The sequence below is a fragment of the Molothrus aeneus genome, chromosome 5 (assembly GCF_037042795.1).
Source record: "Molothrus aeneus isolate 106 chromosome 5, BPBGC_Maene_1.0, whole genome shotgun sequence".
Lineage (NCBI taxonomy): Eukaryota > Metazoa > Chordata > Aves > Passeriformes > Icteridae > Molothrus > Molothrus aeneus.
In genome coordinates this window covers 50,480,423-50,494,918 of record NC_089650.1, presented here as the reverse complement: position 1 = coordinate 50,494,918, position 14,496 = coordinate 50,480,423, and the positions used below count along the sequence as shown (strand labels likewise).

Here is a 14,496-nt window from a genome sequence, read left to right as displayed (position 1 = left end):
ATGCTAACCCCTCCTCAAAGATATGCATGTGTGCATCTTCATGCAAGCTCAGGGAAACAAAAAAAAAAACCAAAAACAAACAAACAAAAAAAGATGCTGGCACCTAAGACCCACAGGCCTGTGCTCTGTATTCTCCTGCAACTCACAGGAACATAGCAATGGAGTCTGTAATTTCTGGTCTTTAATCCCTCTCACTAGCACTGAGCAAATTGCACTGTGGTCCTAACCTTCCCCACCCAATTTTTCCTACGTGGAAATTAAGTGGTGTTTCCCACAGGATATTCTAGTTTGTGTGAACTGATGTTTGTAGGTCAGGCAGACAAAAAAACAGGCTGAAAGATTTCAGAATTCCATTCAGCTACACATCTGCCTTGTCCAAATATACATACATTTTTTTGATTTAAAGTGCCTAAGGTGTGGTTTTGAGCTAATGACTCAACTCACGTTTTCATGCTTCATGTGTTTCAGGAGACGCAGCTCTCGGTAAGCTCGTTTGGCAAAGAGTTCAGACTGAAACGGGCGGTACAATTTCTTAATGGCCACTTTGGTACCACTTCTTCCATCGACAGCTGAGCTTTAAGGGAAAAGAAAGAGTTCGGTGAGCAAGGACCGAAGCAAGTCTGCAAACCCCAGCGGCTGCATCCTGCCCCACGCTGCCGGGCCCTCGGGGGGAGACCACCGCCCCAGAGCATCTCTGCCAGCAGCCATCTCACTTCGTTCCTTTAAAAGCCTGCCAGGCTCTGTGATGAATTGTAGAGAGTTATCAAAAGCTTTAAAGAGGAACATCTGCGGAGTGGAAAAAAAAAAAATTCCCGAACTAAAAATAAGACAAAAAAATCCCACTAAACACCCAAGCCCACCACCAACGCAGAGCCAAACCGAGGGGCCCGCCCCAACCGCTAAAACACCCTGGGCTTCAGGGACGCTGCCGCTCCGGGGTGCCGCGGGCCGGGCTCGGCAGCGGCGGGCAGCGCTCCCGGGCAGGGCTGGGGCAGCGCTCCGGGCTCTGCTCGCTCCAGGGACGGAAGGCGCCCGGGTCGGATTCCCCCGGCCGAGCAGCCCGGCCCGGGGCGGCCAGGTGAACAGCGGGGCCGCTCCTCTGCACCCGCGGGGCCGGCGGCACCGGGCGGGGCCAGCCCGGGTCCGGACAACAACCGGGAAAAGTTGGCACGGAGCAACGCGCCAGAGGGCTGGCCCCGGCTGCATCCCCCGGGCCGGGACAGAGGCCGCCGCCCCCGCCGCCCGCCCCCGCCGCCCCGCTCACCACACGGCTCCGTAGGCGCCAGACCCCACCGGCTGCAGGTCCCGGTAGCGGTCCCGCACTTCCCAGAGGGTCTTGGTGATCTCCTGCCGGTAGAAGCCATTCTTGGGGGAGGACATGGCGCTGCCGACCCCCGCCGGCTCGCGCCGACAAAGAGCCCGGGCCGGGGGAGCGGCCGGCGCCGCCGAGCCGGGCTGCGCTGAGGGGCCGGGCCTCAGCGAGCGGCGCCGCCCGCGCCCGCCCCGCGCAGCCCCGCCGGCAGCACCGCCCGCCGCCGGGGCTCACCCCGGGGACCGGCACCGGCATCCACACCGGCCCGGCAGCGCCCTGCCTCCCCCCCAGCCCGGCAGCCGAGGCCGGGGCGCGAAGGGCGCGGTGTCCCGGCGGCGGCGGAGCGCGCCCGGCCAGGGAGGCAGGTGCCGAGGCTCTCGCTGTCCGAGCGAGCCCTTGCAGTGCGGACCAAACCCCTCCCGGCCGGCTCTTCCCCGCCGCGGGTCCCCCTAATGCAGGACCTGTTTTGCCTTTGTGCTCAGGTTCCGGTGAGGTGCCATCGGCTGCTGCATCGACGTGTTATAAAGCACGAGAGGCTGCAGCTGACAGAGCTGGGAGTCCAAACGTGAGCTTTTGTATGGCCTCTGCCCTGCGGTGAACAGCTGGGGTCCCCAGATCGTTCCAGGCTCAGACCACAAGTTACAACAATATTTCATAGAGTTAAATAAAGAACCAACCCACACTTGGTTCAGGTGCTCAGAGCAAGTGGTCTTGTGCATGACTGAAGTGAAGTGGAATGGAACTGTTGCAGCAGTGGCTTGAAATGATTGCAATGCTGGAGTATGGACAAGAGCAACCCTCTCAGTAGCTCTATAGTAAATAGGCCTGGGCCAGCAACACGTATAAGGCAAAGACCTGGTTTAAAATATGTTTTATGTGTTCCTGATAGTGGGGCCCTGGAAAATGTTAAAGATAGACTCTGAAAATGTTAGGCTTTGTGTTTTGCCAGATCATTGCACCTGTGTAAGCAGTATGATAAATGATATAATCGTTAGATGTGATGTTTGTTTAGTAATTAAATATAATTATTGTATAATCATAAGAAGAATCATGAGAAACTATGTTAGAAATTTAAGGGGGGCCACGAGGAGCCATGCTTGGCTGAAATCTATGTATACAATAGAACAATATAAGTTTAATAATGAACATGAAAGTTATATAACGATAGAATATAAAAACATGTTCATCCCAAACCCATGGTGGAGTCAGATTTGGTTTGGTAGCCCCTGACACCCAGAGCTCTTCAATAAAAGCACCTACATATAATCATTCTTGGGATTATGTGTTTCTGAACGCTAACATTCCCTGTGTGAATATAATTAAAATTCTTGTCCTTTAGGGTCTGACAAAGCCTTTGTTTTGTTTGACTTCACCCCTGAGCAATGTTGCTGAGGTTAGATAATTCAGATTTGCTGTCACTAGAGTTCAGTTTGTGGTTTAGCTCTAAAGGAGCAATCTGAACAAGTTTCATGGCTCCCAATGCCATTTTGGTAGTTGCCATGGGCCCAGCCCTTTTGGTGCCTGGCTACCAAATGTGGAGAGCCACCCTGCCCTTGCTCCTCTTGGGGTACAGGAACAGCACAACCTTCCAGCTGCCAGCCCTGTGTTCAGCACTGCTCTCCACTGACCTGTTCCAATCTCTGGTTTAGTGAGAATGGAGAGCAACCTTCTGGCATTTAGCAGTTAACATGAGGCTTGTGAGACGTGTCAAATTAATGGTAGATGTTTACTTTTAAAAATCCACTGCCCCAGGAGATTATTTTTTAATTTCTGACATCCCTTCTATGATGTCTGCCATTCAGGTGTTGGCTGGTGTGAAATGTGGTACAGGTAAGGTGAAGGATACAACAGCTTTCTCTCATTTTGAGCTAATCCAATAGTTAAATTACTTATAATTAGCATTATATATGTTTCTAGAATAGAGAGGATAAGTTCTGCTTGTTATCCCTCACTTACTTTTCCTTTATCCAGTTGTGACAAAGTGATACTTTTTTACTGCTTGCTTTTCATCAAGGCAGAAATTAAATTATTTTGATACAGTAGATAAAAGTACTAACTTAGCATCAAGAGAAGTTCACTCTTGTGCAGAAGCTGAAAATATTACAGAGCAACTTTTAAAAAACATTTTAAATTGACAAAGTTATCCATTGCTGGTTTTCCCATGTTTTTCCTTCAGTAAGTATTTAGGCATACTTTGCTCTAGATGGATGAAGTAGCTGTGTAGGTCAAATATAAGACCACCTTTCCCCACCAGGTCACACATGCAGGACATGAGATGGTAAACTTACCGAAAAGATGAGGAAATCAGCACTGTCATAACAAGGGAAGCTTTGTCTAATAAACCATTCAAAATGTCTATGAAGGGAATGAGTCAAGAAACTTGGGTCCATCCACAGCTGGTAGATCTTACAGCAATGTCACAAACTGCACGAGTCTCTGCATCTTGCTAGGCTCAGCTGGATACATGGTGATGTGTTTTCCCAAGGACAGTTTGTTGCCAGGGGACTGACTGATAGATGCTACAGCCACATCTTATTCTGGGCAGTGTGTGCTTGACAGGGTGGATTTTAAAAAGAGTGCTATCAGATATTTCTTCTTCTGGCATACATTTATTGTAAAGTTAATAGAAAAAAAGGGATCTTCAAACATCATTAACAAAAAAAAAGCATAAATGATGCAAAAATTGCACTTTTCTAATGCTCATCCCAAAAAGGGATGATTTAAGAGGTATCAGAATGTGGTGGGTTTTTTTTTTCAGAGCCAACTTTTGATGTGCTGGATGGTTGCCATCAGCTGCAAAGCATATGAGGTAGATGAGATGGGTACAGTATTCTTATTCTTTCAGTACTCTTTCTAATCCCTCTGATAACTGAGAGCTCAATTTCTCTTCAGCCAGGAAGAGAAGCTTTGGTGCTGGAGCAGAAGCTCTACAAGCAAGCAATGAGAAATCTAACCATGTTTTCCTGAGAAATCCTACATGTATGAAGTCTGGTGAGAGAGTTTGATGGCAAAGCTGCTCACCACAAGCTGTCACTTGGAGATGACAAAATGGCACAGCCCTGTTTGTCAGGAGCTCAGCTGTGGGTTGAGCTGCTGGGCCCTGGGTGCAGGAGTGTGTCAGTGTGAGCAGGGAGAGGGGACTGGCACTGATCTCCAGTCCAGGCACTGATATTGTGGAGGAAAGGAGATCATACAAAGTCCTTTGAAGAATCAAACATCTTCCCACCTTTCTGCCTGGTAATATGTCTGTCTGTCATATGATCATTTTATTCTTGAAACACTAATTCACATATGAATAATTTGGCTGTGTAAAACATACCTTAAATGTCAATAAATATAAAATCTTGCTGAATTGTCAAAAGCTGATTCCTAGAATATTATTATTTTTTAAGAAGCTTTCTATATGTCCACCTTCAAAAAATACTCTGTGCCTTACTTGGACTTGTTGCCATGGAGGGAGTAAGTTCATTCTATTTATTACATCAAGAAGTAAAACTTTAAAAATAGTAATTAAAAAAATCTCAGTTTTAATCGGAAAATACTCCTCTGCTATTTTGTCCCCACCCTTCCCCAGTGGAGTCACTGCCAACTATTTTGCAACTTTTCTGATTTTGTCTCTCTGCCCAATGAGCAGGGTGTTTCAGTTCCAGTTTCTGTGACATGTAGCCCTCCTGGGGGGCCTTGCCATATTGCAAGGTCACTAAGCCATCAGCAGAAAGGAATAAATAAACATACACACCTAAGTGCTTTTTTATATTAAAAAATAATTCAAACTATACATTACATTTTTTCAAGAGGTCAAATGAGAACTTACTAAGTAACTATGTTCTACTCCATTATCCCTGCTTGCTGGAGGTTGGTGGAGGAAGAGAGGCCAGTTGTAGAGAGTAGTAGACAGCTATATAGAAATCAACTACTTCTAACACTCTCCTAACTTTCTCTCCTCAGAATCCACCAAAAGATCCTCTCCTACAATAGACTGAAGGAGTTTAATTTTTAAACTATCACAGATTGTTTACAGAATTGTATGAGATGCTATAGTCTACAATGCAAAAAAAAAAACTCTTGAAGAGTTTCCCAACCTCCATGCAAAAATCATATGAAAGGAGCATTAATGGATATCACTGATGGATAGCTTTACTCATTTGTCCCTGCATATTTGTGCACATCTCCTGTTAAATCACCCAAACCATCATGGCATTCTTTCCCCCATCTTACCCATCCTTGCCAATGCTGTCTTAGTTTTCTTTGTTTCCACCTCCACCTAATGAGAGAGCTGGGCAGGACGGGAGTACTGTATGTAATTTTTGCACAGAATGTAATTTAACTACAGGTTCTTGATTAGAGCAATCAGGCTCTAATATAAAATAGGCATATATTATCTGGGTGCTAATCCACAGGATGTTACTCTATAAGGAACAAAGTGTTGCTCAGTGGAGGCTGCCAGTTATGGCAGATTTAGTGTATAGTTGTCTCAGAGCTGCAACTGTGATTCAGTATTACTGCTGTGTTCACTATTACTTGTGATTAAATTGGAACCTAAAAGGACTAGCTAAAACCTCTGTGCTATGGTACACATCTTAATATGTGACAATAATTGGAGCTGGGGGACTATGGGAGTGCAAAATGAAGCATTTGTATGTCTGCAAGATGGAAGCCTAATTGAAGAGTTTCGCTCATTATGTTGAAATTTCTGGTCTAATGGATTAAGTATCAGATTGGTTGGAAGATCAGTGTTCACACAGAAAGCTCACAATATATTCCCTCCTTGTAGTGAAAATGTAGACCCTTTTAGGTGTATCAGTTCAATATTTTATTTTATAGCAGAAAGAAGGGCAGTGGCAGCAACACTAATGTAGCTTTCTAAATCTCTTGGTACTAGTGCCTTAAAACCCCTTACCCAGACTCATAAATTAATGACACTTGGTACTCTCACTTGTGCAAATGTGCTGATTTCTAAGAACCAGTGTTTGCATCCATAAATACTAGCAGCAGTAGCAGCAATGTGTGACAAAAGAGCAGCTGCTTTTAAAGCAAAGTGAAGTGTTGCTGTTAATTCCTAAGGAGACTGATCTTGTCGAGGTTGAATTCCTTTCTGCTGCTGACAAAAGACATAGTTTACTCAATTTACAGTGAAATTCTCTTTTCATGAGAGCTAAATCTTTACCACTGCTCATCTGTCAGGGATTCTGGGGCCAAGTCAGTAATTTACAGATATAGCAAAGGATACTTAAGTAATTTATGCTGGCAGCTCTGTACTGTACTTTTTGGACACATTCATCTTTGACCAGGTCCCAGGAGTGGGGAATGTGGAGGTCTGTTTTCTTGTTATGATCCAGGAGCACATGTGACAGGAAGAAAGGAAGGAAGTAACTTTTGTATTGACTGCTTCCAACCTCTGTCAAAGTTTCTTTTGCTGCCAACATTTTGTCCTTGAGAGGGCTGTTCCCCTCCTGACCCTTAGGGTGAGCTCGCTGTGTCAGATCCTGCAGCACACTGACCCTCCTTCCCTCTTGCTTTCATCTGGTATACCATATCAAAAAAAACCACCCAGAGCACGACCTGGAATTCTGCAACAATGCTGTCTAAATAATGACTCTACCTATTGATAATGGTGTATTTATTTTAATATATCAGTATCGATTACCTAATTTCAGTATCAGTATCGATTACCTAATTTCCTAATCCCCCCCCCCCCCCCCCCCAATAAATTTTTGAACTTATTAGTAACCCTGCTATTTCAGACTCAAGTAGCCACTTTGTATCTTCAGGGTATGGCACATGATATCTTCTAAAACAGTCCTTTTCCTCTAAACTATCCTTGGTTTCTCTTTCCATTGGTCCATTGTAGATTAAAGGTTTTCTATTCCTGTCTGCTTTGGCTGTGTCGTATCAATTTCCTGTTGCTGGGTTTCAGTGCTGATGAGGTAAAGAGCTTAAAAAATAAAGTTGCAGATTCTAAAAGTGTTGTGTATACTTAGGCATGTCAAAAGACAAAAGACTGAGATGCATGCAAAAGATTTTCCTTTTGCAAGAACTTTTGATGCCAGTGATGATAAAATTACTAGACTTGGGGCTGCACTAACCCTGATTAGAGTGAGATAATAAATACTAGAAGTGATTTCAATTCACTAGGTGGACGAATAACAAGCTCTTGTGACTGAAAGCTGAAATTAAATAAATTCAGATTAAAAGTAAATTGCTAACAATGTCGGTAATTGACCAGAGAAAGCCCTTGGACAGCTGTGTTCTCCCCACTAGAAGCCCGAGCTGCCTCCTCCATGAGCAAAGCCCAGCCATGCTCCTCCTTCCCCTCTGTGCTTTGCAGGTGGCCAGGGATGACAGTACCCTAATTTAGTGTGGGCTAAAACCTACACTGCTCTCCTGAAGCATAAATGCAATGTATAGGGCACCTACAAAGGCACAAATGTGCTACTGAAACTAACAGTGCTGTCTGGAGATTAAACCCCCACTCTTTAAGCAGGAACCACTACAAGTTTTGCAAATAACATTTGGGCCATGCTATCAATGCCTTCATTAATGACATTTTTAGCAAATATTTTTTATAAAAGCTTTATATTTACTTTTTTAAATTTACTTTTAAGCCATCTGCCTCACCAAGCCTGACAAAGCCCTCACTCCTCTATATTTACCTCCATCTGCCTGTTTGAGTTGGTAGATAAATGTTTTCTTCCATCTGTGTTCAAATGATAAGCATTGTTAGTGCTAAGCCTCCCACCTTTCTGTCCCATTGGGGTACTGGCTTTCCAATTACTCTCTCCTGCTGTTGTAAACTGATAAAGTTATCAAATTATAGTCTCCTGTTGGATTGCCACAAGGGAGCTAGTTACCTACTCTAGAAAAATACTTTAATTATTGGTTTTTGAGGTCTAAATAATTACCTTCATTTTGCACATCTAGGAAAAAGATGTCTATCTCCCTACTGTTTTTCTTGACATTAAAATGAGATGATTTACAGGTTTTGATGGTAATTCATTAAAAAGGGCTGAGCAATTGTTGGCCATTACTGTCACCTTCAATTAGTTTAAATGCAGCTATGACCATGTTCTTCCTACATAATTTATCTCCTAGAAAAAACCTGCATCTCCGAATGTCAGAGAAAATATTCAGAGAAAGATTCAGAGTTGCCAGAAGAAATTTTGGAAGCAACATAAAACTTTCCTTCTACCTCAAGTGGCAGAGCTATGATAACCAGTTTTATGCATCCTTTGAAGCATTTCACAATGGACACCCTCAGAGCCAGGAAACTAGATTTAACAAATGAAGGGACAAACCCCATAATAAATTAATTATCGTTGGACACAAAAAGTTCTTGTGCAATCTCTTTACTTCATCTTTGCCCTTCCAACTGAAATGGAGCTGCCAAATAGGCTTGTAAACTCAAGATCAGATTTCAGAGAAAATAAAGCACTAAGTTACTTTTAACTGGCAAACAAACAAATTAAAAAAATGTTTAAGATATATAACTAAGTGAATATTTTCGTTATGTAGTTAGACAAATAGTTTAAAGATGTAGAACTTTTTCTCCTGTTTTAGTCAGCATGAAATTCAGTCATTGCACGATCATTACAAGTCTCATCCAGCTTCATAGGAAGCCAAAGTAACAATGGCTGACAGCACTTCAACGGAGACACAAGAAATCATGCAGGCATTTACTTTCAGATTAACATGCCCTGGGGGAAGTTGAATAGAAGTGGCTGCATTTCATTGGATGCAAGTATTGGATAACTGGTCAACATTGCCAAAACAGTCTATCACTTAGTCCATAAATTAGAAACATATTTTCTAGATGGAATGTCTATTTCTATTTTTGAAATAAGCAAAGTTCTTGGACTTGAGTTTTTGTTTTTAAATCTGTTTATTAAGAAAAAGCCTTTCTTTTTACATAGAAAAAATACAGAGGAAAGTAAATGCAGTAGAATCCATTACCTTATATGACTGCTATACAATTGAATATTAATGACAAAAGTTTCAGAAAACCTAAATATTATAAAAAGCCACCTCTAAAATAAGACTCTGACAGAGCAAGAACAAGACACAAATTAAACATTAGACAGCTGTGAATCACAAGTGTGTACAAAGACACAGCTAATACAATACAAGAGGCCTTGTGCCAAAAGGATATTCCTGTCACAGTATTATGCATGTTATGTTCCTGTAGACAGTATAATGGAGTAATCAGATAAATTTGATTCTTTAAAAAATCTCGGTATCTGATGTATCCTGCAATTTTTAAATTTAATTTTCCAACTTTTAAGAGTCAGAAAACCTTTAAAATTTTGCTTAAAAAGAAACTCCAATGAGAATGTGTCAAATTCTTGAATCTCCTTGTTTTGTCATGTCTTCCAATGGCAATTATTAGATTACTTTCCCAAGGATTTTGTGAAAAAAAAAAAAAAAAGACAATGTGGAATATTTAATTCAAAGCTGTGAACTGAACTGAGCACTCCTGCACTGCCATCTCTGACAGCCTTTGCTGAAGCTTGCAGGCTTGCAGAAGTCTACAGAGCTCTGCTGCAGTACCTTCAAGGCACCTTCCTGTAAACCCAGGCAAATTCACCAAGAGTCCAGCAATGGCATGGTGGGGAATATACCAGGAAGTAAAACTGTCTCACAAATGGGTATTGTGCAGATTGAAAAACAGAGGTGGAAAATAATGAGAACAGACACTTAAATGGCAAGAGAAGAGAAAGATTTATTTTTACTGACTTTCAACTGGTGTTAAGATTGCTTGAGAGACATCCAGTACATGTGTAAGACCACCACAGATATGACTACATATGCATATTCTGTCTATCTCGCTACCACGCCCTCTCTTCATAAAGGCACTAACTATAAATAGTACGAAACCAGACAGATAAAATGCCACCAAAAAAGAAAAGGATTGCTTGTATGGACGTCTTGTTTATGTTTGTATACATTCATGCTTTAAATGTACAACTTTAAAATTAACTTAAAAGGTCACCTTTATTTTGGCAATACAACTGATAAAATGAAACATGCAGAACACATAGCTTGACAGAACTCAGTGCATAATTTTGTCAGAATGAAGCAGTTCTTTACCACCCTTTGTGAGTTGGGAATACATTCATATTACAAGGCATAAAACACCCCCACCCAAACCAGACATCTGGCTTCTGTTTAATGCATCTGTTTTTCCACATCTCCTCCAACATCTTTGGATAGTAAAATGTATGTCTGACCACAGGTTAAATTGTATGGTTATATTTTAACAGTCTTCATAGTGCAGCAAGGCAAGACAGAGCTGCCTGTATTCACTGTTCTATCTCCAGGCTGTCCATTTTTAAGTCGGGTGGTTTAAAACTATTCACTTCTTCATAGGTAAGTTCTGTAGAGGGGGTGTAAGGAAGAGAGAAGAATTAGGTGATATTTTCTCCAAAATAAAAATATTCCAGATAAAACAGTTCTACAGATACACATGACCTGTAGTTTGCATTTCCAGCCTCTCTAGCATCCAGATCCAAAAATAGACTGAATTCACTAGGAATCCTTCTCTTAACCCCAGATTACAAATTAGACTCACAAATACTGTTATTGTACAACATGACTGTCCCCTTGAACTAATTACTAAAACACACAGGCCCTGAAATGAAAACATCAATTATGCTGTCAGATGACCTGCCAAAATGTAATACATGACAATATGTAATGGAAAATGGAAACTTTAGAAATACCTAGATAGGTTTTAAAATGTACACTTTTAACTGTGGAAAACATTCTTTATCATCTCTTAGTCAGTTGCCTACAATTATAGATCATTTGCAATTCTGTGCTAATTCCTCAGGATCCTGGTTTGGTGGGTTTTTTTTTGTTTGTTTGTTTGGTTTTTAAAAATGTTTTACTGTAGCTGACCTTATTTTATGATACTCTGAAACAATTTTTCTTTTTGTCTTAGATGCATGTAACAGCTTTCATCAGCAAATTCTATATTCATCAATAGCTAGAAACATGGGTTACTTGCTATGTTACTCTGCTTTGGGAATAACCCTTTATCTTTTCATGCTAACAGTCATGTCCTGTTTTCTGCCGTGAACATTAATGGAATATGTTGTCAGTGGCTACCTCTTTTGTATTTTCTCAAACTAGATGCTGCTTTTTAAGGACTAAATCCTGTTTGCATATGGCTAACTTCAGGTATTGGCATTACTTCAACTTCTGTTTTCCAAACAGTGATCTTTAAATCATATCAAACTCATGCCTATTAGCTTTTTTATTACGTAACTCTGTCTGAGGCAGCTGCTATGCCTGCAAATGTACCTAGGAGTTAAAAAATATGTAAAAAATCTTGGTATTGAATCCTGCTTATGTTCTGGTTGTGTTGTGCTGGACCACTGTGTACACAGTTTCAGTGAGGGATTTCTGTGAAGGAAACTCTGTGTGTAGAACTCCAGGCACTGGAGGATTTGTTAGGTTACTTTGAGTGACTGACATATGACTATTACATAGAATTACAGGCAGCCAGGGAGCAGCTACAGCTGACTGAACTTGGAGAAGCCAGTGTCCTCACAAATCACACACCAGGAACTGTATTATAAATTATTCTTACTGGCTGTGTGGTTTATGTTCATGAAATTCTTTACCCACTGGCTGTGTGGTTTATGTTCATGAAGTTCTTTATCTACTTCTCACTGCACCTACCCAGCAGAGATATGTGCTACTAGAGCAACATGTAAGGAGAGAATGTATAGCATTCAACTCTGAATAGCATACTCTTGGCCTCTAAGATTTTGAAATATTTTCTAACTGATTAAACATGTCAGTAAGAAATCTATGAGCTTGGGTAGTGAGCTTCAGCAGTGTGCAATGGAGGCCAAAAAAACTCTGAAGTGCATAATGTATAAGACAAAGTGCCTGAAATCTCATTTTACTTTGGTGCTCAGTCCCCTGAGATCAGGCACCACTGATTTTAAACTTGAACAGAAAAAGAGCAGAAACATGCCAACCACATCTTGAGAAATTGGGTCAATATTTCATCAACACTACAAACATTTTATCTCACCTTACTTAAATATGGCACATGCAGTATTTGAAAATAAAAAGTTTATTCCCCAAGATAAAAATACAGCCAGAGGGAAGAAGGAAAAGCAGCAAACCTGCTGTGCAAGTTTGGAGATTTTTCTCTCACACCTTTTTTTAAACCTGAATAAAGAAGGAATTGGACCTGTAGTTCCATCAAGGTCAATGATGTAAAAAATGATACATGAAAAATGCAATGATAAATAATATGATACTGCCCTTCCAAGAGATTTCACCTTCATGTCCTCATTTCAGTTTAGAAAGTGTTAAGCTGTTAAGATTGTTGCTGAAATAATTTCAGTGGAGTTTCATCACAAGCAGAAATCCGCTTCATGACTCAGAAATTGTTAAACTTTCCTGTTAAAGACTCAGACAACTGAAAAAGCAGCAGAAAATAAAATCATCCACTCCTAAGTACAGCAGCAAATGAAGGCAGCTCTCAACAAAGAAGATGTATGGGCGCTTCTGTAGGCTGCCAGGTTTGGCAAAGGAGAGCATGCGTAAGGACTAAGTGATGCCAGTCAATCCTCCTTGTTTGTACAGACACAGTCAGCTTCTACAAAAGCCTTTCCAGGGCTCTAGGAGGTAGATTTATTGTAGAGAGAGCCATGGCCCCACTATTATCTTTCTTTAAGATACATTTGCTGCAGACAGTTTGCTTTCTCCCCTGTAATGCCCAGGATAAAACATGGCACAAGTGGATGGGCATGAGTAAGACAAGGGAGTATTCTTCATCATAAACCTAACCACTATGCTAATACATTTTTATCGAATCTTTCCCAAGTAAAAGTTACAGAAAATACAAAGAGAAACAAAAGAAAATTTATTTTATGGAAGACATATTTCGTCTTAAGCCAAGGAAAGACCTTTATTGAAAACCAGAAACAATTAGTTTTCTACAACATTATTCTCAATTTAATATCTCTAGTAAGGAATTTTTAGAATATGTCCTCATTATACAGTGGTGAAACTGGACTGTACTTTTCAGTGTCCTTGCAGTCTAATGTTGAGCCACCTTACTTCTGTGATACTGCAGTGCAATATGATTGTGTTGCAAGCATGGAAGGTTGTTGCAGTATTTATCAAAGAAAGGTTTTGGGGTGTCACTCCCAAGTAAAATCAAGTATCATCTCAAACAGGACCAATAGTATGGTGTAGTTATTAATCCAAATTCCTTTGCTATCTAAAGAATTATTAACAAAATACATATCTATGTGGATAATATTACTTTCTGGTTCTGGTCAGAACTAGACCAGAATCCCAAGTAGTGTCACTCCCCCAGGACAGTTACTTCACCTGGGGATCTGACCTAGAAAACTAAAAGCAAAACAGAATGTGTAATTACCTGGTAGCTAGCATCAGCTTTTAGTTAAGCTTTCACTGCTACAGGGAATCTAGTAAGGAGATGATAGAAGGGGGGGAGTGGGCAAAATCCAGAGAGGAAATAGAAGCTTTTATGCCTGTCCACTCCCACAAGCACACATATGAACTTGTTTGCCTGAGGCTTAAAAGTTCAAATTCCTCTAGCTAGAAATGGAGGGAAACTGTTATTTAAGTAAGGCTATCTTCTGCTACATGTCTTAAGCAGTGCATGCAGTTCTGATACCTTTCCATTCATCGATGGTTCGCTCCTTGTTCTCTATGGACTCGTCGTAGAGCTCGGCCTCAGGTTCATCATCCGGGTCGTGATACTGCACAAAGTAGGGATGCGCGAGCGCTTCCGATGCAGTGATCCTCTTATCGCTGTCTAAAATCAGCATCTTCTCAAGAAGATCTACAGCTAAGGCAAAACCAGAAATGTAGTTCAGAGCCAGAAGAGACCATGAGGAAATAAAAGAAACCATCTATTCTCACTCATCTTAAACACAACTAATATTACTGGCAAAATTTAGGCAACATAACAAGTAAGTTTTGAAGACTTTGTGCTGTGAGTACAAAAGAGAGCTGAAGGAGATTCTGGTTTGCTTGTGGCATGCACCAAGACTCAGTATAGTCAAATGGAGATCTGATTCACCTCTTCAGATATCCAAGGACTTAATTCTAAAAAGATCTGTGTGTGGTCATAAGGTAATATCCTGTGTTGTGCTTTGTGTGCTTAAGTTTGCACTGATCAGGACCAAGCTAAG

At 41.3% G+C, this 14,496-nt stretch overlaps 2 protein-coding genes across 2 annotated transcripts in view; both read right to left on the bottom strand.

The window, feature by feature from the left end:
* MAPK12 (mitogen-activated protein kinase 12) overlaps window positions 1-1,380 on the bottom strand; it is a 33,879-nt gene extending 32,499 nt beyond the window's left edge. The window contains exons 1-2 of the mRNA XM_066550680.1: window positions 1,265-1,380; window positions 445-574 (exon numbers count right to left, since the gene is read on the bottom strand). Of these exons, the coding sequence (XP_066406777.1) occupies window positions 445-574; window positions 1,265-1,380 (246 nt within the window). The remainder of the gene's footprint in view (window positions 1-444; window positions 575-1,264) is intronic.
* An 8,628-nt stretch (window positions 1,381-10,008) lies between these two features.
* The window catches only part of MAPK11 (mitogen-activated protein kinase 11), a 30,677-nt gene continuing 26,189 nt past the window's right edge, over window positions 10,009-14,496 (bottom strand). Inside the window, exons 11-12 of the mRNA XM_066550679.1 lie at window positions 13,977-14,150; window positions 10,009-10,682 (exon numbers count right to left, since the gene is read on the bottom strand). Coding sequence (XP_066406776.1) covers window positions 10,609-10,682; window positions 13,977-14,150 — 248 coding nt within the window. The 3' untranslated portion in view covers window positions 10,009-10,608. The remainder of the gene's footprint in view (window positions 10,683-13,976; window positions 14,151-14,496) is intronic.